Source organism: Bos grunniens, chromosome 2, assembly GCF_055505025.1.
Source record: "Bos grunniens cultivar Pamir isolate PY7600 chromosome 2, Bosgru_T2T1.0, whole genome shotgun sequence".
Taxonomy (NCBI): Eukaryota; Metazoa; Chordata; class Mammalia; order Artiodactyla; family Bovidae; genus Bos; species Bos grunniens.
Window position 1 is genome coordinate 19,506,259 of NC_141166.1, and position 27,012 is coordinate 19,533,270.

The 27,012-nt window shown below is 45.9% G+C and overlaps 1 protein-coding gene across 4 annotated transcripts in view; it reads left to right on the forward strand.

The window, feature by feature from the left end:
* Positions 1-2,167: 2,167 nt before the first annotated feature.
* PID1 (phosphotyrosine interaction domain containing 1) overlaps positions 2,168-27,012 on the forward strand; it is a 265,880-nt gene continuing 241,035 nt past the window's right edge. For 2 of the 4 annotated variants that reach the window (XM_086337478.1, XM_086337500.1), the window contains exon 1: positions 2,585-2,876. In XM_086337478.1, the coding sequence (XP_086193604.1) occupies positions 2,847-2,876 (30 nt within the window). In that variant the 5' untranslated portion in view covers positions 2,585-2,846. Of the gene's footprint in view, positions 2,877-27,012 lie in introns of all 4 variants that reach the window. The other 2 variants (XR_015141163.1, XR_015141169.1) reach the window with 2 other exon arrangements.

Genomic DNA, 27,012 nt, shown 5'->3' on the forward strand with positions numbered 1-27,012 from the left:
AAAGCTGTATTACTGAGTCATAACAATTAATTACACTCGGAGGTGAGAAGACAGGATTTAACGCTATAATGCAATTTGAATGTAGGCCGTTATCTCATCCCACTGCTATTTAAAACAAAATCACTTTTCCACGGGAGCATCTGCGACCAAGGATGGTTTCAAAGCTGAAGTCGGAAAACATCCCTGGCAACTGAGTGGTTCTGTTTTAGCTTCCTGAGAGGTTTAACATGCACATTTGGATTTTCTAGATTTTCGTAATGAAGTGCCTCTTTCTCTGCTTTGGGATTTTTATAAAAAAAGAATTAGGAGGCTGGGGAGGTCTATTATTTGCAGCAGGAAATTTCTAGGTGTGGGAAGTGTGTTGGATGAGTTATTGGAAAAGTAAAAATATCATCTCCAAACAGAGAGCACATGACCAAGCATCTGAGGTGTATTTCCATGTAGGGCTGACATTCCAACACCTCATCAGAAAGGAGCTATTGGTAGATCCAGAGCAGGTAGCAGGGACTGGGGAAGTAGCTGAGAAAGTCTTTGTGGTTGTCAGGCAGGAGTGGGAAGTCCTGTGTCATGGTGGAGACGGAGACCAGCCTTTGAGAAGCATCTCTGTGGCTCTGCTGGCTCTTAGGGCATTGAGGGTCTTCCTGGGTGGGTGGCATCAACCAGCAAGTGTGTGGTTTGGAAGGAGCTCTCTGGAGCCCTGGAGAAGAGTCCTAGATAGGCACTGCCTCTGTGTGACTCTCCTCTGGGTGACTCTGTTAATCTCGTGTTCCCCAAAGCCAGGGAGATGTGTGTTTGTTTCCCTTGGAGAGTCCTGGGAGGGTCTGGTGAACTGAGTGTTCTAATATATGGAGCCTGGTGGGCTGCCGTCTGTGGGGTCACACAGAGTTGGACACGACTGAAGCGCCTTAGCAGCAGCAGCAGCATGCATGACCCTGATGCTGGGAAAGATTGAAGGCACGAGGAGAAGGGGGCGGCAGAGGATGAGATGGTTGGATGGCATCACTGACTCGATGGAAATGAACTTGAGCAAACTCTGGGAGATGGTGAAGGAAAGAGGAGCCTGGTGTGCTGCGGTCCATGGGGTCGCAGACAGTGGGACACCACTTAGCGCCTGAACAACAACAACAATGCATGATGATGGGCAGATCCTTCCAGACGTGGGTGTTAGTTTGGACGGTGCCGGAGCAGCTCAGGGCCCAGGCTGTGCATCTACAGTACAATATGCTCTCAAGACCCTTCTCCTGCCAGCCCTCGCTGCCTCATGGGACTCGCCTCTCAGCTTTGGCCGCCCCCCTCCCCAAACATCTCCTGGTCCTTCCCCTCTCTCTGTTGCTTCTGTTCTCAAGCATCTCCTACCACTTCTCCTCCCACCCTCATCATCAGTTTCCAGATTCCACTTAGCTTCCGCATCCTGTTCAGCTCTGCTAACCTCCAGCCCCCGCAGGTTGCCCTTATCCCACGGTATTTCCCTGGTCAGAGCAGGAGCCAGTAAGCGCTCCAGCCTTCAAGCCACCTGGAAGCCACTCACTGGCTGTATGACTTGAATGGTCACCTACACTCTGTGAGCCTCGATTGTTTCATCCAAGTGATGGGAATGTTCATGTTTGTCTCAGCCAGTTGTCAAGGGCATCGGAGGGGCTGGGTTTCCTTAGGAAAGGGAGTTATTTCACGGAGGCCAACACCACCCTCCACACCCTGGGTGACCCTTGGCTTATGTTTGGGTTCACAGAGCTTCCTGAGGGACCTGGCAGATCTCAGAATGGATGCAGGATGGGGGACTTCGGGCCACCTTCCTCCTCCAGGTTACAGGCGCCCCAGTCCTCTGCCTTTCATGCCATCCCTCACTTGGTGCGCCCATCTTTCCCTCTTACTCCAGACGACCCCCCCCCCCAGACCCACCCTCCCCTCCCGCAAGACGCTCTCCTCTCCCTTTCTTCATCCATCAGCCCCGTTTTCTTTTCTTCCCAACATGTTTCACTCAGCATCTGACTGAGGAGCGCCCTTTCAGATGCTGAGTGAAACATGTTGGGAAGAAAATACCTTTCAGGGGTGTTCTCTGTCGTTGACCATCTTCTCCAACTAGAACGGAGCTCGGGAGTCTTCTATTTTGCGCCACTGTATTCTCAGAATCTAGCACAGGGGCTGGAGCCTAACAGATGCTCAGTTAACTCCAGGGGGAGGCATGAATGGGATTCTGTGGGTACAGTGCCAGTCAAGACCCAGGCCGGTTCAGAGATCCCTGCTGACCGACCGAAAGCCTGGGACCCCCAGTGGGGGCGACGTGAGTTCTGGCTTCAGGAAGCCCCCTTCTGCAGGCTCTTCAGTCTCCCAGATCCTATCCCACCCGGGGCTTCCTCGAGGGTCGGGGGGCGGGGGCAGGCTGTGGGTTCTGGCCTGCCCACACCCTCCGCGCCGGGATGCGGGGTCCCCCGCGGCAGGGTATGCGGGCCCCCCGGGCGGGCGCCGGCCCCGGGCATGCTCAGAGCGCGCAGGTCCGGGCGGCGGCGGCGGCGGCGGCGGCGGCGGCGGCGGGGGAGGAGGGAGCGGCCGCCGCCGCCGTGCGCTCGCGGGCCCGGGCGGAGCTGCGCAGTCCTCTCGCAGCTGCGCCAGGACAGCCGGCGCGCCGCCGTGCCCACAAGTTGCCGGCCGCCGAGCGCCGCGCCGCCTCCTCGCGCTCGCAGACCCGAGAGCCCACCCCGCGGCGGTCGCCGGCTCCGGGACGCACCTCCCGCGGACGCCCACCCCAGATGTGAAGCGGAACCGCAGCCCCTGCCGCCTCCCACCCTGCCGGCGCCCATCGACAGAGTCTTGCCAGCGTCTCCAGTGCCCAACCCCGCGGCTGGAAGATGTGGCAGCCGGCCACGGAGCGCCTGCAGGTAAGGGGTCGCGGGGGGCTGGGGGCCAGCGTGGAGGAGGAGGTGCTCGGACCCGAGGACCAGAGCACCTCTTGCAAGGGTTTGCCTGAAGCGGTCATGAAAGACACAAAGATTAGAACCTGCTGCTGTCGGTTTCACCCAGCTGCCAGATACCCGGTCGGGGAGCTGGGGGTGATGAAATTGAAGAAGGCTTAGCTCTGGGCATCACAACTTTTGCCTTGGGGGCTAGTGCGCCTGGAGATTTATATAAGATTGGACTTTCTGACCAGCAATTTTAGATTGGTTTCCACTGACACAGTTTACTGGTCTGGGGTTAGGATTTTTGCATCCAGATTATTATTATTATTGTTGTTGTTGTTATTTTTTTGTCTCCGGGAAAGACAGAACAAATGATTTGTGAAAGCATTTGTTTGCCAATATAATTTGGAAATCCTCAAGCTTGGTTTGGCTTGGTCATGGTATGCTACTTATTCTATTTTTTCTTATTTGTTGGCCCTCTCGCCTCATCTCCCCTGAACCCAGGCTCCCCCAGATATTTGAAAATCAAAAGTGAAGTTCAGCCAGGAATAGTTATGCCCTGGGGTCATCTCTTAAAAATTTTTTTTTCCACTGCTGTCTGCTGAAATGTCTAACTGCCTTTAATTTGGATTCAGGAGCCAGGGAGTTGGGAAGGGGCCGGGTGGTCAAAGTGAGAAAGTGGGGCGTTGTTTCTGAGAGGGGCTCATTCAGTGACACTCGGAACCCCCAAATCACCCCGACTGTAAGGTCTGATGACTGCTTTCCCTGGAAAACATTCTGCGGAGGAAGGGCAGCTACCCTGCCAGATAAAATCTACTGAATCCTGCAGTTAAACTTTTGGCAGGCTCAGAGCCACATTGTTTCGTAGTAAACTTTGAAGAAGTGTTTAAGTGGTAAAATACAGCATGGTTGGATGCCGAATGTATTTGAAGATTTGGGACAGGGAGGCCCAAGCCCTGGCTGGCTTCGAGGTTTTCAATGAAAATTTGAAGGGCCAGACTGTCTCTGAGATGCTAGGAGAAGCTAACTAACCTTTGCCTGTGGGTTCTCATGCTGAGGATTAACCTGCAGAGGGCATTGCTTTGAGCAGAAATAGATGCCCCAAGACCCCTTTCTGAGCCTCCCTGGGCTCGTCGTTTTGGGGAGGGGGTTTCATAGTAAGAGCTTGAGACCCCAGGCCAATCCCCAAGGGTCTCCAACCCACTGAGCAAGGAAAGAGATCTTTAGCCTTGAAGATGGGGAGGTGGTTGACTGGCCTCCTAACTCCGAGAGTCAACATCGGGCTCTGAGCCATTGGCCAGAGGTGATGTAAGTGTATTTCGGGACTGGCATCAGCTGCCAGTTGTACATGTGCGTTTTTCCTTTCGTTCAGGGCAGTGAATTTATGCTAAAGGAAGGAGTGACTGAGCGGAGGTGGAGGGTTTTCCCATCTGAGTGAGGAGTGGAGCTCTTGGAGAGATGAGGCTAGAATTCCTGCCGGTGGCTTTTATGGCCTGGGGAATCCATGCCTCTGCGGAGTTTGTGGATTTTTGCCTCTTGAAGTTATTTCTATTGGCGTCTTTCATGTAGGGACTCCTGTGTGCTCCGCAGCACGTGACCCTTGGCAGGGGCTAGCTCTGGCTTGCGTTCTGCATGGCAGTTGTTCCTCTCTAGAAAGGGCCTTCTGGCTCTTCTGTGAAATGTACACACGTGCATTTGGCGTGAGCCTGGTTTATTAACAGTGTGCATTCGCAGTGCATTCTTGTTTTCTTCTTCAAGTGTCAGATTGAAAGAGCAGGGGGGTTCCACATTTGAAAGCTTAGGTTAAACATGGCTTGTCACTAAGATCAGGTCACCCCTGGAAGGTACTTATCAACACAGGGCTTAACTTCCTGCTCCCCAAATTTAAATGATTCACCAGGCCTGGTCCTCTTTATAAAAGTATGTCTCAAACCTTGACATTATAAAAGTGGAGAAAAACCTTTGTATTCATAGCTTCTTCCCAATAGCAGTTCTACTGTTCTTTAGAACAGAATTTGGATATTTTTGCTTTTTGCTTCTGGGGGAGAGAGTTGTTGAGGGTGAGGTGGTGAGTGAGTTGCTTGTAATAATATTTTATTTACATTCTTTGTGTTTATTTTTGTCATGGGCTCTGTTTGCTGTCTGGGATTCCCCCCTGCCCCCGCTTTTTTTTATTTCGTCCTTCAAGGCACCACCATATAGGAACGTTGGTTTCTGATTCTTCAGTGAATGGGATGTTTTCCATGACCAGATGTTGTGGCCATGGTGATGGCGAGGGAGAGCTGTTCAATGGGGAAATGATGATGAATCCCAGTTGTTAGTGGAGTCGAAACCCCACCCTCCTTACACAAATCTTTTTAACTGTCTCATATAACCTCATGAATTTTTCCCTCATTAATTCTTAATGCAAACATTCTAATTTAGATGAGCTTGAGTGAAGAAACTGCTTCAAGGAAGTGCTCCCAGGGCTTCCTATCAGGACTAAGGAGTCAATTTCTTGTACTGACACCTGGAAATGGAAGAGGTGAGGGAAGAAAAGGACATCTCAGTGAATTGACTTGATTAGTCCCTATAGGTTGATGCCCGTTCAAAGGGTTTGTGGTCCAGGGAGTGTGGCTGGACTTTATTTAAGCTAGAGGGTCACCCTCCAACTAATTCGAGTCCAGTAACCAGCTCTCTTGCTCAGGAAATAGCATCCCTAATCAGAGTGGATTACCGTTATCAAACCCTGCTCCTTTGCCAAACAAAATAATGCTGCTACTTTCTGATTTGAGGCTTCGCTATTTGACCCAAATCCAGGACAGGCAAAGGGACCTGTTGCTTCTAGCAGGGCTGAGCTGGGGAATTTCTCATTCAGTCACACAGTTCATCTGCTCCCCTGAATGTTAAAACTTCTGTTAACATCCCACTGGAGCCCTCGCTGGGAGATTCTGCCATTAAAATTATAATAGGATCAAAGGGGATGTGAAGATTTAAATCACCACCTCAACTTTTAGAAATGAATAAATATGAATTCTTCCCTTTTTACCTTCTCCTTTGCACAGCAGACTTTTTTTTTTTAGAAGGACTCAGGAGAATTATGAATTTTTAAAGAAGCTGATTTGAAACAGGCTCTTCTCAAAAAAGTGAAAGGGGACTTTCCAGTAGAAAAAGGCTAAGTATTGGTTTTTTAAAAACAGAGATGAGATGACTTTGGGCCTCGATATATTACAGTTTGCCGGGATTGCCTGATTATCTTCATTGTTGGGCCAGGCAGATGCGTGAGCAGTGACAGACTCACTGTCCACGCAGGAGTGTGGACTCAGCCATAAGGAGTGTGTCTTTCCTCAGAACATCTGACTTCTGTGCACTACCAGACACACTTTTGGGAGCCCTGGAAAGGTGGAGAGCAGGAGAAAGATGACTGGAGACTGAGTTTGGAATGAAGGAGACCAGGGCATCCTTGCCTGTGGTGTAGTTATTACAAGGACAGAGTGGGATGTGGTAGTAGAAAGGTATGGGAAAAAGTTCTAGTAGATTCTAATTGTGGAGTCTGTGTGTGACGGTCTTCTTATGAGGCAGTCTATAAAGGTTCCAATAGTTTTCCTGTTTTGGCTGATCTTAAACTGTCTTCATGGCAGATTTCCTCATAGTTCAGTCGATAAAGAATCTGCCTGCAAGGCAGGAGACCCGGGTTTGACTCCTGGGTAGGGAAGATCCCCTGGAGTAGGAAATGGCAATCCACTCCAGTATTCTTGCCTGGAGAAGCCCATGGACAGAGGAGCCTGGTGGGCTGCAGTCCACAGGGTTGCAAGAGTCGGACACGACTTAGCGACTAACCCACCATGGCAGATCCAGAAAATACAGAACTTTCATTGATAAAGTTGGCTGTTGTCTCCCTCTCACCATTTTGTTCATTTATTTATTTTCATTCACATTTTGATCAGTGGCTGTAACTTAGAACCTCCAAAAGTGTGAAATGAGGAAGGGTAGGGAGGAAACCAGATCCTGAAGAACTTTTTCCTTTGACTTCTTGCTCAACTTTTGGCCGATAGAAAGGTTGGCGTTTGTGCCTAAATACCACTTGGCAATTACAGGAAATCAGAGTGCTTTTCCCATAGGATCTTCCTGCCCTTTCTGTGCCTTGTCATATCGGGCTGATCTTGCCTTGGTGTGGATCTTCAATTGTTCTCGACTTATTTCTCTGTGGTTATCATTTCCACTTTTTCCCGGAGAAAGTAGACAGGGGACCCTTCTAAAGCATCAGCTGGAGCCCATTTGACCAGGCCCATCAGGCAGAGAGAAAACCTTGGTAAATCTGACCCTTTTCCAGGCAGAACAAATTGACAGGGGGAAACCAGAGCAAGGTGGGTCATGACAATAGGCACTTTTATGGTGCACGTGCTGGGTGTGTGGCACAGCGTTAAAGAGTTTTATTTGAATTATCGAGCTCATCTGCTTCCCATAACTGCTTTTATCCCCATTTTATAGATAAAGAAACTGAAAGCCAGAGAGTTCAAATGATCTGGCCAGAGTCCGGAAGCCAGGCGTGAACTGAACTGGAATTTGAACCAGGAGGTTTAGCTCTGGATCTTCTTAAGCAGTTATTATTATTATTTGGAAGGATAAGGTGGAGTATGATGCTTACTTGTGTGGGTGCTCTTGTTATTAATCAGTAGAATGAGTGGTGGTCTCGTTGGTTGTGAGAGGCCACTTTCATATCTCTTGTTGAATTGGTGTGGTTGCCTGTGTTGACCAAAGGTTACCCCATTTTTGGTGGCCCACATCTCTGGTGGGGAATAAGCTGTGTGTATTGTCCTCAAGCTGTAATTCCCAAGTGCCATTTAAGAGTCTCTTGAGCTGGAGCACATGGCATTTATCCAAACTAGAGACCTAGAAAGCTGGCAATAAAGCCTGATCACGTCTGCAGTCATTCTCCACTGAAGCCAAAAACGTGGAGAAGGGAGGGGGGAGTTCGGAGAGTTCAAGAGCAATTGCTTAGAAATAAGCAATAGCTGCTCTTACGGACTCACAGGTTTCTCACTAAATCGATCCTACGTTTTGCTATTCTTTTCAACCCTCATAGTTGAGAAAGCGCAGAGCATCTGGCCTTATCCTTCCTAAAAAAAACTTGGCCTTCTCATCAATTTGAGGTCTTGCGGAAGTAAAATGTTATCTTACAGCGTTAGGTCTTTCTCAGAGTTTTGACAGACTCGAGACCTTGAAAGCAGGTGATAAAGCCTGATCACGTCTGCAGTTGTTCCCCGTTTAGACCAGAACTGTGGGGAATGGAGGGAGGAGGTGGAGAGTTCAAGAGCATAATCTCTACCAAGTGACTTGCAAAATGCTTGCCTTGGAAAATTAAAAGAAAAACAAAAACAAAAAACCTCTCTGCCCTTTGGTTACCTGTTGCCTAATGGGCTGTTTGATGTTGACTGTCCTGGGTTATCTTGGAGCATTAGGCAACATTTTGCACTTTGTTTGATGTTCCAGATTGTCCCTCTCCTCCCTCTTCGCTTGCACTGACTCCATTCCATAAAATGAATTCATCCTGTAGATCGGATCCTGAAACAGCTGGCGCTGGCCAGCCCCACGGCTAATGGCGATCAGGCTCCCTTGCGCAGGGCTATCTGACTCCTCGAATAGCAGCAGTTTAGGGACTCCTTAGTGGTCAGCAAATAAAACCAATTCAGAAGCACTCAATAGCTGCAGTGTGCTTCTGCTCAGCTGTGCCCCCCTGCCCGCCCCCCGGGGCACAAATCTAAACTGAGGCTTTATATAAGTAGAGCAAGAAGAAATAGTTGAGATGTTTGTCCCAAGACCTCCTTAGAGACTAGTAGAATCCATTACCATCATTTTATGTTAACTTAAAAAACAGAAAAAAAAGTTGTGATCCCAATTTAGCTGCTCTCCAGTGATAAAGCATCCGTGCATTCACCAGGTCCAAACCCTCAGGCCAAGAACTGGAAAAGGATGCTGTTAAGGATAAAGCACAGACTTGCTGTGTGCGTTTGGCCTGTTTCAGTGCTACCAAAGTCACAGTGAGCCCTCTCACTCAGTCCGTTCTGCTGCTACTGGGTCCTTCCTCTTGCTCTTCCACGTCTAGCAGCCTCCATCTCCTCCTCCTCCCCTCATTTGTTGTAACTGAGGTCTTAATTTGATAAGGGAGGTTCTAGTGGTGAAAAAATTACCACCTCCTGCTTTTTGAAGTTAGTTCATTTTTGTTAGTTAGATTTTTTATTACTTGTATCCACCTGACATGGCTACTTAGGGACCAAGATTCAGATTAACCCCTGGTCTCTGTGTCTTACTCATCGTGATGGGTAGAATCGCTTCCCTTCCCATCAAGACATGTTGAAATCCTAACCCTGGGACCTGTGAGTATAGCCTTATTTGGAAATTGGGATTGTGCAGATGTAACTGAGTAAAGGTGAGGTCATACTGGGTTAGGGTGAGCCCTACACTCGATGTCTGTATAAGGAGAGATTTGAAGACACAGAGGAGACTCGACAGAGAGGGCCAAGTGAAGATGGAGGCAGAGGATGGAGTTGTGGTACTGCAAGCCAGTGATCAAACCAGTCCATCCTAAAGGAAATCAACCCTGAATATTCACTGAAAAGACTGATGCTGGAGCCAAAGTTCCAATACTTTGGCCACCTGATGTGAAGAGCTGACTCATTGGAAAAGACCCTGATACTGGGAAAGACTGAGGAGGGAAAGGGGTGGCAAAGGATGAGATGGTTGGACCGCATCACCGACTCAATGGATATGAGTTTGCGCAAGCTCTGGGAGATGGTGAAGGACAGGGAATCCTGGCGTGCTGCAGTCCATGGGGTCCCAAAGAGTTGGAAACAGCTTAGTGGCTGAACAACAGCAATAACAAGCCAAGGAAAGCCAAGGATGGCTGGCAACCACCGGAGGCCATAAGAGTCAAGCAAAGATTCCTTCCCAGAGCCTTTGGAGGGAGGATGGCCCTACCAACCTCTTGGCTTTCAATTTCCAGCCTCCAGAACTGCCAGAGAGGACGTTTTTGTGGTTTTAAGCCGTCCAATCTGTGGTGACCTGTTACAGCAGCCCAAGGTGTCTAATGTGCCAGTACACTCGTGAAACCTGCTGCCTTTTTATTTATTTGTTTAGGGCTTCCCTGGTGGCTCAGTGGTGAAGAATCCACCTGCCAATGCAGGAGACAAAATTTTGATCCCTGGTTTGGGGAGCTCCCCTGGAGGAGGAAATGGTAACCCACTCCAGTATTCTTGCCTGGAAAATCTCATGGACAGAGGAGGCTGGCAGGCTATAATCCATGGAATTGCAAAGAGTCAGACACGACTCAGTGAGTAAAACAGCAACAACAACAGCAGCAACAGGAAGGAAACTAACACACTAGTACACTCATGACATGAAACCTGCTGTCTTTTTATTTGTTTATTTTTGGCTGCCCTGGACCTTCGTTGCTGCACTTGGGCTTTCTAGTTGTGGAGAGCCGGGGGCTGCTCTCTAGTCGTCCTCAGGCTTCTTACTGTGGTGGCTTTTCTTGTTACAGAGAGTAGTCTCTGGGCACTGGGGGTTCAGGAGTTGCAGTTCCTGGGCTCTAGAGCGCCGGCTTAGTAGTTGTGGCCCATGCGCTTAGTTGCTCTGTGCCAGGTGGGATCTTCCTCTACCAGGGATCGAACCCCCGTGTCCCCTGCATTGGCAGGAAGATTCCTATCCACTGTGCCAGCAGGGAAGTCCAAGCCTGCAGCCTTTGTCTGTGTCTGTCTCTGTACTTCCTGAGGCTGAGATGTGCCTGACTTTCATATCCTGGGATGAAATCACTGTGTCTGTATACCATTTTCTTTTTGTGCAGAGTTTGAATCTGTTTATGGTGGATTTGGAAGATAATGAACACAGGCAGTAGAGGAACAGTTAAATGCCCGCTCCTTTCTTCCCACTTCTTCTCTTCTACTTCTGGTCAACATCCTGGGAAAATGACGCACACGCCAAGAAGACCGTGTGCCTTGAGGGAGGGCCTCTTGGCAGTAACTGTGCTTCAAGAGATAGTTCACTCTGGTACTTAAGATCTTGGGCTGGGATGTGGAAGACAGTCCCTTCAGGGTAGATCTCGGTGACGGTTTTTCAGACAGCTGGAACCAAGGGAGGCCCAGGGTTTTATTCTCAAAATAATCCATGTTGTTCATCTCTGTGACGTCCCTAGTTGGATAGCCAGCCTCTGGGATTTGCCTCTTCCCAACTAGGATAATGTAGGCTTCCCATGTGGCTCAGAGGTGAAGAATCCGCCTGTCACTGAAGGAGATGCAAGAGACCTGGGTTCGATCCCTGGGTTGGGCCAATGCCCAGGAGAAGGGAATGGCAACCCACTCCAGTATCCTTGCCTGGAGAATCCCATGGACAGAGGAGCCTAGTGGTTGTATAGTCGATGAGGTGGCAAAGAGTCAGACACAAGGGAGGGACTGACACTAAATGACATTAGGAGTCATCACCCTTGACTTCCTGTGCCACCTCTTCTTTTTCATCTAGTAGCCATGACGGCTGCTGCCTGTGTGTGCAGGGAGAGAGACGTGCCAGGAGAAAGGGACTCCTTAATCGTTATCCTTTCTTCACGGTACATCCGTCCTAATCCTTTCATGACAAGCCCTTCCTCATGGTTTCTCTGTAATTGTGGGTATGAGGATGAACACACAGATTCTGTAGACTCTTCTGCCCACTGCGTGCTTTGATGTGTTTACACCAGGAACCGGCTTCCTTAGGTGTGTGTGGCGTCCTGGTGTTCAAGTCACTTATGATGCAGCAGAAACTGCTGTTTACCTTCTGTGTCTTCTGAGGATGCTCCCTGGGCACGGGACTGGGGGCTGGGGGACCATGGTAAGGCTGAGAGGCTGTGTTTTTTTTTTTTTCGCTTGGACTTAACTTCTTGATACCTTGTGTGTGTGTATTTGCTCAGTCGTGTCTGCCTCTTTGTGACCCCATGGACTGTAGCCCATTAGGCTCCTCTGTCCATGGAATTTACCAGGCAAGAATACTGGAGTGGGTCACCAGTTCTTTTCTCCAGGATATCTTCCCGACCCAGGGACTGAACCTGGGTCCCCGATAGCTCAGCTGGTAAAGAATCCTCCTGAATGCAGGAGACCCCAGTTTGCTTCCTGGGTTGGGAAGATCCGCTGGAGAAGGGATAGGCTACCCACTCCAATATTCTTGGGCTTCCCTTGTGGCTCAGCTGGTAAAGAATACACCTGCAATGCAGAAGACCTGGGTTCAGTCCTTGGGTTGGGAAGATCCCCTGGAGAAGGCAAAGGCTACCCACTCCAATATTCTGGCCTGGAGAATTTCATGGACTGAATAGTCTGTGGGGTCACAAAGAGACGTGACTGAGTGACTTTCACTTTCACTTTCATTGCCACATTATAGGCGGATTCTGTCTGAGCCACCAGGGAAGCTCCCTGCCCAGGGATCAAACCTGCAACCCTTGCACTGGAAGGTGAAGTCTTAACCACTGGACCACCAGGGAGGTCACCACCAGGGAGGTCTCTTGGTCCCTTAGTTATTAGTTTCTCAGGGCTGCTGTAACAAAGTACCACAAGCCAGACAGCTTATACAGCCGAAACGTACAGTCTCAGAGTTCTAGGAGATGGATGTCTCAAATCAGAGTGTGGGAAGCATTGATTTCTTCTGAGGGCTATGAGGAAGAATCTTTTTGATGCCTCCTTCCCAGCTTCTGGTGGTTTGCTGGCCATCTTTCCCATTTCTTGGCTTGTGGCCGCATCTCTCCAGGTTTTGCATTGCGTTCTCTCTGTGTGTTTGTCTCCATGTCCAAATTTCCTTTTTTAATAAAGACACTGATCACATTGGATTGAGGGCCCACCCTAATCCAGTATGATCTCATTCTAGCTTAACTATTTATATCTGTACTGATGCTATTTCCAAATAAGATCACATTCTGAACTACTCGGTGATAGAACTTCTACCTATGGAGGGACACAATTTGTGGAATTTATTTTTGGAGTCCTCTTTATGAACTGAAATATTTCTCCCTACTTGAATCAACCACCAAAAAAAAAAAAAAAAAGGTTTTATTCCCAAGCAGTGGTACAGATGTGTGATAGAGTAGAATCCACATCTTCTGCGTGTCAAAGTCATGACTACTATTTTAGACTTGATATGATTAAAAATTGCAAACTAATATCTACTTAGGGTAATGAGCTAACACACCATAGAAGAGTGTGAAGTGTAATCTTGTTCCTTTGTGCTCGGTTATGTCTGATTCTTTGACATTCCATGGACCGTGCCATTCCAGACAGACTCCTCTGTCTATGGAATTCTCCAGGCAGGTATAGTGGAGTAGGTTGCCATTTCCTTCTTCAGGGGATCTTCTGGACCCAGGGATCAAACCTGGGTCTCTTGGGTCTCCTGCATTGGAAATGGATTCTGTACCACTGTGCCAGCTGGGAATTCTACTCATGAAGCAGACTCATGTGATCTGTCTGGTAGTTATTTTCCCAAAATTTTCTTAGGTTTTATCAGTTCAGTTCAGTCGCTCAGTCGTGTCCGACTCTTTGTGACCCCATGATTTGCAGCACGCCAGGCCTCCCTGTCCATCATCAACTCCCGGAGTTCACTCAAACTCATGTCCATCGAGTCGGTGATGCCATCCAGCCATCTCATCCTCTGTTGTCCTCTTCTCCTCCTGCCCCCAATCCCTCCTAGAATCAGAGTCTTTTCCAATGAGTCAACTCTTCACATGAGGTGGCCAAAGTATTGGAGTTTCAGCTTTAGCATCAGTCCTTCCAAAGAACACCCAGGACTGATCTCCTTTAGGATGGACTGGTTGGATCTCCTTGCAGGCCAAGGGACTCTCAAGAGTCTTCTCCAACACCACAGTTCAAAAGCATCAATTCTTTGGCACTCAACTTTCTTCACAGTCCAACTTTCACATCCATACATGACCACTGGAAAAACCATAGCCTTGACTAGATGGACCTTTGTTGGCAAAGTAATGTCTCTGCTTTTCAATATGCTGTCTAGGTTGGTCATAACTTTCCTTCCAAGGAGTAAGCGTCTTTTAATTTCATGGCTTCAATCACCATCTGCAGTGATTTTGAAGCCCCCAGAAATAAAGTCTGACACTGTTTCCACTGTTTCCCCATCTATTTCCCATGAAGTGATGGGACCAGATGCCATGATCTTAATTTTCTGAATGTTGAGCTTTAAGCCAACTTTTTCACTCTCCTCTTTCACTTTCATCAAGAGGCTTTTTAGTTCCTCTTCACTTTCTGCCATAAGGGTGGTGTCATCTGCATATTTGACGTTATTGATATTTCTCCCAGCAATCTTGATTCCAGCTTGTGCTTCCTCCAGCCCAGCGTTTCTCATGATGTACTCTGCGTATAAGTTAAATAAGCAGGGTAACAATATACAGCCTTGATGTACTCCTTTTCCTATTTGGAAACAGTCTGTTGTTCCACGTCCATGTCCAGTTCTAACTGTTGCTTCCTGACCTGTATATAGGTTTCTCAAGAGGCAGGTCAGGTGGTCTGGTATTCCCATCTCTTTCAGAATTTTCCACAGTTTATTGTGATCCACACAGTCAAAGGCTTTGGCATAGTCAATAAAACAGAAATAGATGTTTTTCTGGAACTCTCTTGCTTTTTCCATGATCCAGTGGATGTTGGCAATTTGATCTCTGGTTCCTCTGCCTTTTCTAAAACCAGCTTTAACATCTGGAAGTTCATGGTTCACGAATTGCTGAAGCCTGGCTTGGAGAATTTTGAGCATGACTTTACTAGCGTGTGAGATGAGTGCAATTGTGCGGTAGTTTGAGCATTCTTTGGCATTGCCTTTCTTTGGGATTGGAATGAAAACTGACCTTTTCCGGTCCTGTGGTCACTGCTGAGTTTTCCAAACACATGCAAATATATTTTGGGTTGGCCAAAAAGGCCATTCAGACTTTTCTGTAAGATGGTAGATTTTACTCAAATGGACTTTGTGGCCAACCAATATTTAGTTTTTTTCCACATGTGTTTAAATAATATAGTCATTATACATATAAAACTCTGTAATTGTTTTCACTTTACAGAATATCTCTTGGGTATCTCTTTTGGTTAGTCCATGTAGCTCCAACCCATTCCTTTTCCTCCTTGCATAGAATTTTGTGATGGAGCTGGATTATTATTTATTCAGTCCTTCCTATATCAGGGAATAATTGGGTGGCATCCATGTTGTTTTTTCTCCCATAAATAATATTGTTATAAGGATCTGCATGCTGTCCTTGTGCTTATATTTCTTTAGACAGAACTGCTAAGAATGGAGTTGCTGAATCAAAGAGGCTGTGTGTTTTAAATCTTAGCAACTGTCAAAGAGGGCCTTTTATGAGAGTTCTGCTTTTTGATCAGAAGTTTATGTGATTTTAACAAAAGTACAAAGAAATAGTTTCCTAGAGCAAGGATAGTCTTTTCAACAAATTATGTGAAACAATCTGTATGCAAAACAGCAAAATCATCATCAGCAACAAATCCAAAATTTCAATCCATACCTCAGCAGATTGTATACAAAAATTCACCTGAAATGAATCATAGACCTACCTGTACCATAAACCCATAAAACTTCTAGACAGAATCGGCAGAAAATCTTTGTGACTTTGTATACATCTGTGTAGACAGTACTACAATCAAGATAATGACCAGATTCATCACACCCGAAGTTTCTTTGGATTGGGCAAAGATTTCCTAGAACAATAACAAAAACCCATTCAGTTAAAAGTTGGGTGAATTGAACTTCATCAGAATTGAAGGCTTCTTTCTTTAAAAGATGTTTGTAAGAGAATGAAAAGATAAGATGCAAACTGGGAGAAGACACTTGCAAATCATATATTTAAAATAAAGGGTTTGTATCCAGGATATATAAAGAACTCTCAAAACTCAATACTGTAATAAGATAAACAACTCAATTAAAGAAAATGAGCAAATGATTTGAACAAAAAAGTTATATGGATAGGAAATCAACACATGAAAAGACAGAACACATGAAAAGTCACTAGGAAAATGCAAATTAAAAGCATAATGAGGTAACACTCTACAACTGTAGAATAGCTAAAATTAAAAAAGCTTCAACCAAGCTAAATGTTGGTGAGGGTATGGAGGAATTGGACCTCTCATGCTTTGCTGGTGGGGATATAGCATGATTGAAAGCAGAATTATAGCTGCCTGAGCCTGGGATGGGAGGAGGGGATTAGAAGAAGGCTGGAAAAAGCTTTTAAAGGTGATGAATGTGCTCAGTGTTTTGATTACAGTGATGGTTCATGGGCTTATACATATGTCAAAACTTAGGAACTTGTATAGTTTATTACCTGTCGTTTACACCTACCCAAAGCTGTTAACGTCAATGTGAAATTTTCATTGTATGCCAGGCACAGTTCTAGGTGTTGGGAACTAAATAATATATAGTTTCTGCTCTCACCTCTGCAAATTGTCTGTAGTTTTTGTTTGCTTTTAACTGGATATTAACATTCTAGCCCATAACATTATTAATGAACTCTGTAATTTTCTTAGAGTTCAGTCCTCTCCTTTTGAAACATTTGTTCCTTGAGTTCTTGAAATGACATTTTCCATCAGACTCAATTTGCCCAAGGATCTGAGAGAAACCGGTAGTTGAGCAAGAGAAGAAATCCAGACTGGAAGGTAAAACGTTCAAGGTGATGCCTTGCTGAATCTTCCTCATTCTGGATGGCCCTTTAGCCTCCATCCCACCAGAGATGTATTTCTTACTTCTTTCTAGCATGTTGGTTCTCCAGCTGACTTTTTCAGCTGTCCCAGTCTTATGGGCCCTTTTTAGCACTGTATCTTGGCACCTGGCTCCTGATCTAGGGGCCAGTAGACTCAGGAGATTTTACTATTAAAAGGGTGAATTTCTGGGATGGTGGGTCCTGCTGTTGGCTGGGCCACCTTCTTGCCATTCTTCCTCTCCTGATAGAAAACACAGGGAGAATACATCCTGCAAAACTGTTAGTGTGTTTTGACTCTAGTTGGTGGATGTCATATGCCTAGCAAATATAGGGTCTGGATTTCTTATTGGATAATTCATTTTTCTCAAGAAGATGGCAACCAAAAAAATTTGGATAAGATGCAAAAACTTTACCAAAAGCCACCTAACTTTAGTTTAAAAAAAAAAAAAGCTCTTGAGAAACATTCAGGGAAAAACTTTAGGAAATGTTTTTCCCTTCAGGGAAGAAAATTTGAGCAATTTGATTTAATCTCCTAAAGTAAAGGGCAAAGAATATAAGACTTTGTTTAATAAATATACAATGAGATCATGAGGCCTTTTGTCCAATCTGAGGTCCTGTTGAAGTGATGGGAGGGGGCTATTTATAATTAACAGAAACACCAGGCTCCTGGCAAACCAGGATGGGTGGTCACTCCTGAATGTGACAGGTTAAATGCCAGATTTCTTCTGTTCCTGTGATCACTTTGGGATGAAGGAAAGAAATGAACTGGGTTGGTGAGGGATGGCGGGTGGGTGAGAAAACCAGGCAGAGGGGAGATGGGGAATTGAGGGGAAAAAGGGTCTGCAGACACAAAACAAGGAGGAAAGGGAAGGGGAGGGTCACACAGGCAGGGAGGCTCGTGTCCCTGGCACATGTATGTCCACTGCAAAGGTTAGCTGTCTGTCCTGGGTTTGGTACAGCTGTTGGCTTTGATACGTTGTTCCTTTTAGCAGAGGCATCAGATGCTCACACTGGCTCAGGGATGCCATATATTTTGGTGGATTATCTGGCTTCCTTGGAAAAGCTTTCCTGGAAGCTTTGCAGTAGGGAAGAAGCTAGATCCAAAGCCACAAGGGTGGGAGTTTAGGGAGAAATGGGAGGGCGTGAGAGAGTAAAGTTGTCCCTTGGTACGTGTGAGGGTGTTTGTTCCAGGATCTCCTGTGGGTACCAAAATCCATGGATGCTCAAGGCCCTTATATAAGTTGGCACAGTATAACAGACCCTGTGTGTCTGTGGATGCTGAACCAAAAGATACAGATGGCAACTGTATTTCTTTAGGCTATGGGTCAGTCTTCCTCTGACACCTACAACTATTAAATAGTGGAAAGACTATAGATAGGGATTTTGGGCTTCCCTTGTGACTCAGCTGCTAAAGAATCTGCCTGCAATGCAGTAGACCTGGGTTTGATCTCTGGGTTGGGAAGATCCCCTGGAGAAGGGAAAGGCTACCCACTCCAGTATTCTGGCCTGGAGAATTCCATGGACTTTATAGTCCATGGGGTTGCAAAGAGTCAGACACAACTGAGAGACTTTCACTATAGGGTTTTTAATCACAGACCCATGGATACAAATCTTGGCTGCTTCATTTATTAGGGATTACCTCACAGCTTCTGATTTATACTTTTTTCAACTTTAAAATGGGATAACAACATTCAGCTCCTGGCTGTCACCTGAGATATAGAATACATGGTATCTGGCATGTTACTGGGAATTGGTGGATACTAATTTCTTTCCCTGCTTCCGATCCAAGGGGGTACTATGAATAGCAGTGTAGCATTTTGGAACTGGGCAGGTAAGTTTGGTGTTTCCCTAAGTGTGTCCCATTAAAAGACACTTATTCCTTGGAAGGAAAGTTATGACCAACCTAGACAGCATATTCAAAAGCAGAGACATTACTTTGTCAACAAAGGTCCGTCTGGTCAAGGCTATGGTTTTTCCAGTGGTCATGTTTGGATGTGAGAGTTGGACTATAAAGAAAGCTGAGTGCCGAAGAATTGATGCTTTTGAACTGTGGTGTTGGAGAAGACTCTTGAGAGTCCCTTGGACTGCAAGGAGATCTAACCAGTCCATCCTAAAGGAGAACAGTCCTGGGTGTTCATTGGAAGGACTGATGTTGAAGCTGAAACTCCAATACTTTGGCCACCTGATGCAAAGAGCTGACTCATTTGAAAAGACCCTGATGCTGGGAAAGATTGAGGGCAGGAGGAGAAGGGGACAACAGAAGATGAGATGGTTGGATGACATCACTGACTCAATGGACATGGGTTTGGATGGACTCCGGGAGTTGGTGATGGACAGGAAGGCCTGGCGTGCTGCAATTCATGGGATCGAAAAGAGTCAGATATGACTGAGTGACTGAACTGAACTGAAAGTGTGTTCCATGAAGCAGACGCTCAGCGAGCTGCTCATGTGAGTCTTGCCACAAAGGGTTCAGTCTCTGGATAGGTTTGGAGATGCTAGGTGAAGCAGAGGGGGTCTGGTTTGCTCCAGGACTTCTTGTGGCCTTTCAGATGTCACTGCCTGGTGAATTTCCATAGAAGAGGAAAAGGTGATGCCTCTGCATAGGAGCACTCAGCTTCTAGGGCACTTCAATACAGAACTTGAACTTGAAGTTGACAAACTGTGGGCCTGAGGTTTGGCTCTAGCTTACAAAAATGTTTCCTTTGGCCCCTTCAGTGTATATAAAAATTTTACAAATTAGTCTCCAGGATTGATAAATCATAGGAATTTATATAGAAAGCTAGGCTTTCTGATTCTCTCAAAAGCTGGGACGGTCCAACCATGCTGGGCCAGGATGCTCCCATAGTGACCACTGACCAGCTGCTGCTCCGTAGCCTCCAGCTCCACCCAGGCCTTAGGGAGCACGCCTAGCTAATTCACATTGCCTGCTGGGTCTTGCAGGTACTGGGGTTGGGGACCCCAATCCAACTTAGCAACTTCATTTGACTGATGGGAGAATTGAATGACAAATTCACCTAGTGTTGGACTCAGGACCAGATCCTTGGTCTCCTGACTCTCAAAGGCCAAGGTAGTAAATAACTATGTGACTAAGTTCATTTGTTTAACATCCACTTTTCTTTACAGGGCTTCCTAGGTGGTGCTAGTGATAAAGAACCTGCCTGCCAGAGCAGGAGAGGTTAAGAGACGTGGGTTTTGATCCCTGGGTCGGGAAGATGCCCTGGAGGAGGAAGTGACAACCCACTCCAATATTCTTGCCTGGCAAATGCCAGGGACAGAGGAGCCTGGTGGGCTACTAGGGTGGCAAAGGGTCGGACAAGACTGAAGTGACTGAAGTGACTCCACTCGTCACTCTAGGAGCCCACTGTCCGCTCAGAAAGCGCCCCTGCTCCTCCCATTTTCTGCCCTCTCCCACTTCTAACTAAACACCAATCACCTTTCCTACATCTCAGGCCTGGCAACTAAGATCCCTCATTGTTGTGGTATTGGCTCTTGAGGGGCGTTTTTACTGCTGAAGCAGATTGCCTCCAGAAAAAAAGGGTAAATTTAGAGGGTGGAGAGTAGTTTCGCATTGAGTGGATTTCCACATTTTCATCACAGATTATCACTCTACAAAGAACCTTTCAAATGCTGTTTTAGGAAACGCAAATTGAAAGACATCCCTAAGGGTGGCAACACCTTTCTAATTAAGAGCTCCCTTTGCACCAAAAAGACACCCCAGAGCACCTTGCAGGTGTTTTCTGAACATCCTGGGGGCAGATCTGCTGCTGTTTCCCCTTACCTTCCGGGATTACCACTGTTTGACTTAACTCTTCCCCTTTCCTGCAGTGATAAGGGATTCTGATATTTTAGTATTAAAAGTACCTGAAATTAACTCAGACCAGGGCTTGAGCTAGAAAACAATGAATTAGACCCCCCCTCTAAATCAAGACTCTAGTTGGCTCATGAAGTCATAGATGCCCTATGCTTCCTGGTTCTCCAGCTTTACATCATTTGTCTCTCTGGGTTAGGCAGTCTAATTATAGGTTGGAGAGAGTTCAATAAAGTTTATGAACTTTATTGATAACTATTCTAAAAATTATTGCACACTCCAGTCAGACCCAGAGTTAGATCTTTCTGTCTGTCTAGTTAACTAGCTGTCCTTCTAATTTAATCTATTCTAATTGAATCTAGCAAAAGAAAAGAATGATTTTGGCTGCAGAATACAGGAGTCCTGGACAATCTACAAGCTCAGAAAATGTAATTACACATGAAATACTTATATTGTTCTGAAAAGGCTGACTTTTAGCTAGGGAGGAAAATATCCAAATGCTTTTGATGTACACACACACACATCAAAAGCATTTGGATATTTTCCTCCCTATTTATGGAGAAGGTGATGGCACCCCACTCCAGTACTCTTGCCTGGAAAATCCCATGGACGGAGGAGCCTGGTGGGCTGCAGTCCATGGGGTCGCGAAGAGTCGGACACGACTGAGCGACTTCCCTTTCACTTTTCACTTTCATGCATTGGAGAAGGAAATGGCAACCCACTCCAGTGTTCTTGCCTGGAGAATCCCAGGGCCAGGGGAGCCTGGTGGGCTGCCGTCTATGGGGTCGCACAGAGTCGGACACGACTGAAGCGACTTAGCAGCAGCATATATATTTATGGAAACCATTTTAAAAGTCTTTATTGAATTTTGTACAATATTGCTTCTTTTTTATGTTTTGGTATTTTTGGCCATGAGTCATGTAGGATCTTAGCTCCCTGACCAGGCATCAGACCCTCACCTCTTGGGTTGGAAGCGAGGAATCTTAACCACTGGACTGCCAGGAAAGTCCTTGAGACACTTTTTAATAAAACATAGTTGTACCTTTGAAACATTGAAATAAGACTAAGTGAAACTACCCTCAAATACCAGTCCTGTCATGAAGGGAGAGAGTTAGTTGAACCTGAAAACCTAGCCTAAGGATAGCTACTGCCAATAGCCTGAAACTCCTGGCTCTGAGCCTCCTGGCAGCCCAAGTAAGAAAAGAAACATGATAAACTACTTGACCCTCATTACCTGTTACAACAGAACGTACATCAGCTCATCTGGAGCCCCAGACTTTTATTTTTTTAATCGAAGACCCTGGAAATTACCATGCAGGCCATCATAACACAGACTATTGGACAATAACATTATTTGTAACTTTTGCCGACGTTGTCCTTCAGTTCAGTTCAGTTCAGTTGCTCAGTTGTGTCCGACTCTTTGCGACCCCATGGACCGCAGCACACCAGGCCTCCCTGTCCATCACCAACTCCCAGAATTTACCCAAACTCATGTTCAGACTCATGTCCATTGAGTCAGTCATGCCATCCAACCATCTTATCCTCTGTTGTCCCCTTCTCCTCCTGCCTTCAATCTTTCCCTGCATCAGGGTCTTTTCCAGTGAGTCAGCTCTTCACATCAGGTGGCCAGAGTATTGGAGTTTCAGCTTCAACACCAGTCCTTCCAGTGAACACTCAGGCTGATCTCCTTTAGTATGGACTGATTGGATCTCCTTGCAGTCCAAGGGACTCTCAAGTTGTCCTTAGAAGCTGAAAAAGTAAGCAGATCCGTAGGAATGCTGTTTCTGTAGAAGTGCACGTCTGTGGTTTTTCTGCCCATCTTAATTTCTCATCTGCTGGTAACAGCACCCTGATTTTGCTTTTGGGAATTGTTCTTCCCCTGGTCTAGTGGAGGGGACTCATTCAGTTTAGAGAAGCCTGTCAGTCAATGTGCCCTCCTTTCACTGTGGGGTTGATGTGTACCCCTAATATCTAGATCAATTAATCTCTCCCAGGAGTGGGAATCCAGAGCAGGGTGGTAGAAAGGCTGAAAGCAGCCAACACTGATAATTCTGTCCACGGTGATCAGCAGAAACTCTGTTGTCCTCCAGCATGGACCCTGGGGACCCCTTGATACCTATCCTTTCTGAGCTTGCTCCTTCCATACTTCTTTTAATCCAGTGTTACCCAATTATTTATTATTTTTTTTTGGCGGATCAGTTGCAACCACAAAACTCTGATATACAGGTAGATTTTTTTCTTGAACCCATGGACTTTAAGTCTTCAAAATCCGTTTCACAGAAGGTGACGTGTGGAACAGAGCTTGTGTGTGGAGAAAAGGGAGGGAGCCATGCATGTTTGAAGGACCTCCAGGATACCAACTAGAAGCCCAAGGGTGCACACGTGTGCCTCCTTATGGGTACACCTTCTTTGTAAAAGTTGCACTTGCTTGATGAAGAATGGATGCAAATATCCCCCCACCCCAGAATTTCTTATGCGTGTACCCCTGCTTTAGTAAGTTGTTGTCATTCGGTCGCTCAGTTGGGTCCGACTCTTTGCGACATCATGAACTGCAGCACACCAGGCTTCCCTGTCCTTCACTGTCTCCCTGAGTTTGTTCAGACTCATGTCCATTGAGTCGGTGATAAAGTGGCACTTACTAAATAATCCTAATTATGCTTTAGTCCTGGTCCACAGCTTCCATGTTCTGGCCCATCACTGGGAAAAGGTTTTTGTCTTTGTTTATAAGAGTATAGCCCTGCTATTGGCATCTGCTATAAATCTTAAGGTTTTTATAACTCGGATGTCATTTTCACCTTCTTGCCAAATCCCTGCACTGAAAAAGCAGAGTGTCATGTTAAGTAATGATGCTTTTACTGCATCCAAAACAAATAAAGGAATTTTGTACACATCATAAAGTGAATCCCTCTTGTCTCCGAGTCTGGGGTAGAAATGGTGTCGGGGACACAAACAGCTATTTTGGCCAAAAGAACCGAAAAGACATGGTCTCAGGCTGTCTGAGTCTCTGTTCTTGAGAAACATTTGTAATTGTTGGTTAAAAATGTGAATGGTAAGTTCACTCTAGGACAATGTGGATTCTTGAGCCCAGAAAGTTAAATACCTCCAACTTTGGCAGTCCTGACTTTCTGAGTAGAGAATATAGTTCCCTAGTTTTCAGGATCTGCTTTGCCACTTTGATTTAATACAAGGCGGAAATCTTCAAAACAAAGCTCTGGGGATCCAGGAAAAGTTCATCTGGCATCAGTTAGCTTGGGCAGGCCCCGCCCCCTTCCCCACCCCACCCCCTTGTCTTTTCTCTAGGAGCTTGATGCTTTGTAGAAAATGAATGGCTTTGCAAAAGTGCAAATTTGGGAGAGTGTGGTACAACCAAGGAAAATTCAAATCGGCATTCCCCCTGTGGGAATCTGCTTGGGGAGACTGAAATTATATTTAAATATTCATTAAACAGCCAATAGCTGTTTTAGGATGTTGACAGACTGTCTGAATGGTAAAGCTCAATGGTTTTCTGGAAGTAAAGCGGTCTGGAGAATGAAGAAAACAGTCTAAAAAGCCTACTAATTGATGTGCCCTGCTCTCTGCTGTGTTCATGGTAAATAGCACAGGCTTGAGGCTGATTTCTGTACTCGTTGGCCCAGAGAACTGGCGTTTTTCTTCATCGTATAGTTGAATGCCCTTGTTGAACAGAGGCTGACCCGTGAGATATGTGTGTGCTCTGAAGAGGAGGGGCTGTGTGCTGGCAGGGTACCTACGAGCAGGGCAAGCATTCAATGAAAACTTGGAGGAAGTCTTTTGGAAATAAAACTTAATTTGCAGGGATCTTAACTTCACACATGAGGTAGGCCTGCTCTGCGATTTGGGGCCTTATCTGTTTACTCTCTTTTTTTTTGACCTTCTTTTCTTGCTTTTCTCTTCCTCCTTTCCTCACAATTAATAGGAATGAAGTTCTTTCCATTCCTGAATTCTTTTTAACTCTCTTGCTGACTGCTGAGTCTTTAGACACTTTTTATAGCTTTCCCAGGGGGGGGACATCACCTATCTTTTCTCAGATCTTCCTGTTTCAGTGACTGAAGGCTCTCGGTGGGCTGGAAGTCACAGCTGAATTAGACAGAAAGAAATTTGGCTGTGGCTTCAAAGACCTTGCTTTTTGGGGGGAAATTTTTTTCCTTTCTTTTTTCTTCCCTTCCTTTCTTTTTTGGCTTATGGTTAAGAGGATATTATCTTTGCATTAGATAGTCATCAAACTAGTTTCTTGGGTTGTGAATGCAAAGAACAAATTGATTCGTTTTGACTGGGAGAAATTGATACATTGTTGGTTTCTTGTAAAATGCACTAAAAAGTCTATCATGGAACTGAGCAGATGCCTGCCTTTGTTATGCTAAAGAACTGAAGCTATTTATCTTTTTAATTTCAATGATTAGCCCCTCTAAATAGGAAATGTAACTTTCATTTGAAGCTGTTAATGCATTATGGCAAATAACAAAATGTGTGCTGGAGAAAATTACTCTTCATCTCTTGCATTTCTGTGGGCATATCAGACTCAGGAGTATTTTTAATATAGCATAACAATTTTTTAAGTGTTAGCATTTTTTTTTTTAAACTTCACATTATAAATAGGAGCAGAAGCCTGCTTCAGAAATTTGAAAACTAGATTCAGTTCAGTTCAGTTCAGTCGCTCAGTCGTGTCTGACTCTTCATGCGACCCCATGAATCGCAGCACGCCAGGCCTCCCTGTCCATCACCAACTCCTGGAGTTCACTCAGACCCACATCCATCGAGTCAGTGATGCCATCCAGCCATCTCATCCTCTGTCATCCCCTTCTCCTCCTGCCCCCAATCCCTCCCAGCATCAGAGTCTTTTCCAATGAGTCAACTCTTCGCACGAGGTGGCCAAACTATTGGAGTTTCAGCTTCAGCATCATTCCTTCCAGAGAAATCCCAGGGCTGATCTTCAGAATGGACTGGTTGGATCTCCTTGCAGTCCAAGGGACTCTCAAGAGTCTTCTCCAACACCACAGTTGAAAAGCATCAATTCTTCGGCGCTCAGCCTTCTTCACAGTCCAACTCTCACATCCATACATGACCACAGGAAAAACCATAGCCTTGACTAGATGGAACTTTGTTGGCAAAGTAATGTCTCTGCTTTTCAGTATGCTATCTAGGTCGGTCATAACTTTTCTTTCAAGGAGTAAGCGTCTTTTAATTTCATGGCTGCAGTCACCATCTGCGGTGATTTTGGATTAAGGTTGGTCAAAGCAGAAGCAAAGCTATGACTGTATTACAGCTCACATCCTTGGGGTTCTGAATAGTGGTTGGACGGTGCAATAGATACAACTAAAATGCTCTCATTGGAAAAGACCCTGGTACTGGGAAAGATTGAAGGCAAGAGTAGAATAGGGCGGCAGAGGATGAGATGGTTAGATAGCATCACCAACTCAATAGACATGAACTTGAGCAAACTCCGTCCTTGAGATAGTGGAGGACTGGGAAGCCTAATGTGCTGCAGTCAGTCCATGGGATTGCAAAGAGTCGGACAAGACTTAGCAACTGAACAACAACAGCAGCAGCAGCAAAATGTTTTTATTATGAATGAATAATTCTTGACCTGTGGACCTTGGGATTCAAGAGGGTCGTGGAATTTTAAGGTATCTATGAACCTGGTGTCCTTTATACATTTCCTATAGCCTCCAAAAATATACCTTGCCAAACATCAACTGCTTTTCAAATCCTGTCTGTTGTATTTAAAGAAATTATTTATTAGAAATACATTATTGATTCATAGTGGCTCTTGGACTTTTTGTTTCTTTTCTGTTGCTGCTGCTGCTGCTAAGTCGCTTCAGTCGTGTCCAACTCTGTGCGACCCCAGAGATGGCAGCCCACCAGGCTCCCCCGTCCCTGGGATTCTCCAGGCAAGAACACTGGAGTGGGTTGCCATTTCCTTCTCCAATGCAGAAAAGTGAAAAGTGAAAGTGAAGTCGCTCAGTTGTGTCCTACTCTTAGCGACCCCATGGACTGCAGCCTACAAGGCTGGGTACCAAAGTTCTATGTGTGAGTCAGCAGCATTTTGGATTTAAAAAGGATTGTGATACTTGAAAGAGGTGGGCACTGTAGATTTCACGCATACCAAATACCAAGGTAAAAATGCCCTGGCCGGCTGAGACTTGTCAGTGGTTTGCCTGAATGTCCCTTTCTTACAGACTTTACTTCCAACAAGTATTTTGTTGTAGTTGTTTAGTCGCTAAGTTGTGTCCGACTCTTTTGTTACTTCATGGACTCTAGCCTGCCAGGCTTCTCTCTCCATGGGGTTCTCCAGGCAAGAATATAGGAGTAGGTTGCGATGCCCTCCTCCGGGGGATCTTCCCGACCCAGGGATTGAACCTGTGTCTCCTATGTCTCTGGCATTGGCAGGGGGATTCTGTGCCACTGAGCTCCAGGGAAACCCTCAACGAGTGTTTATTAACCTTTTATTCAAGGGTAAGGAGCCGTGTTAATTTTTAAGGTGGGTCTAAAAACTGGTCCTGTGCTCAAGAAGGTTGTAATCAGTTAGATAGAAAGTAGACTGTAATCATATGGGAGCTTCTACCCTAAGATGCTGTGAAAGGCAAAAGATGAGGGCTTTAGTA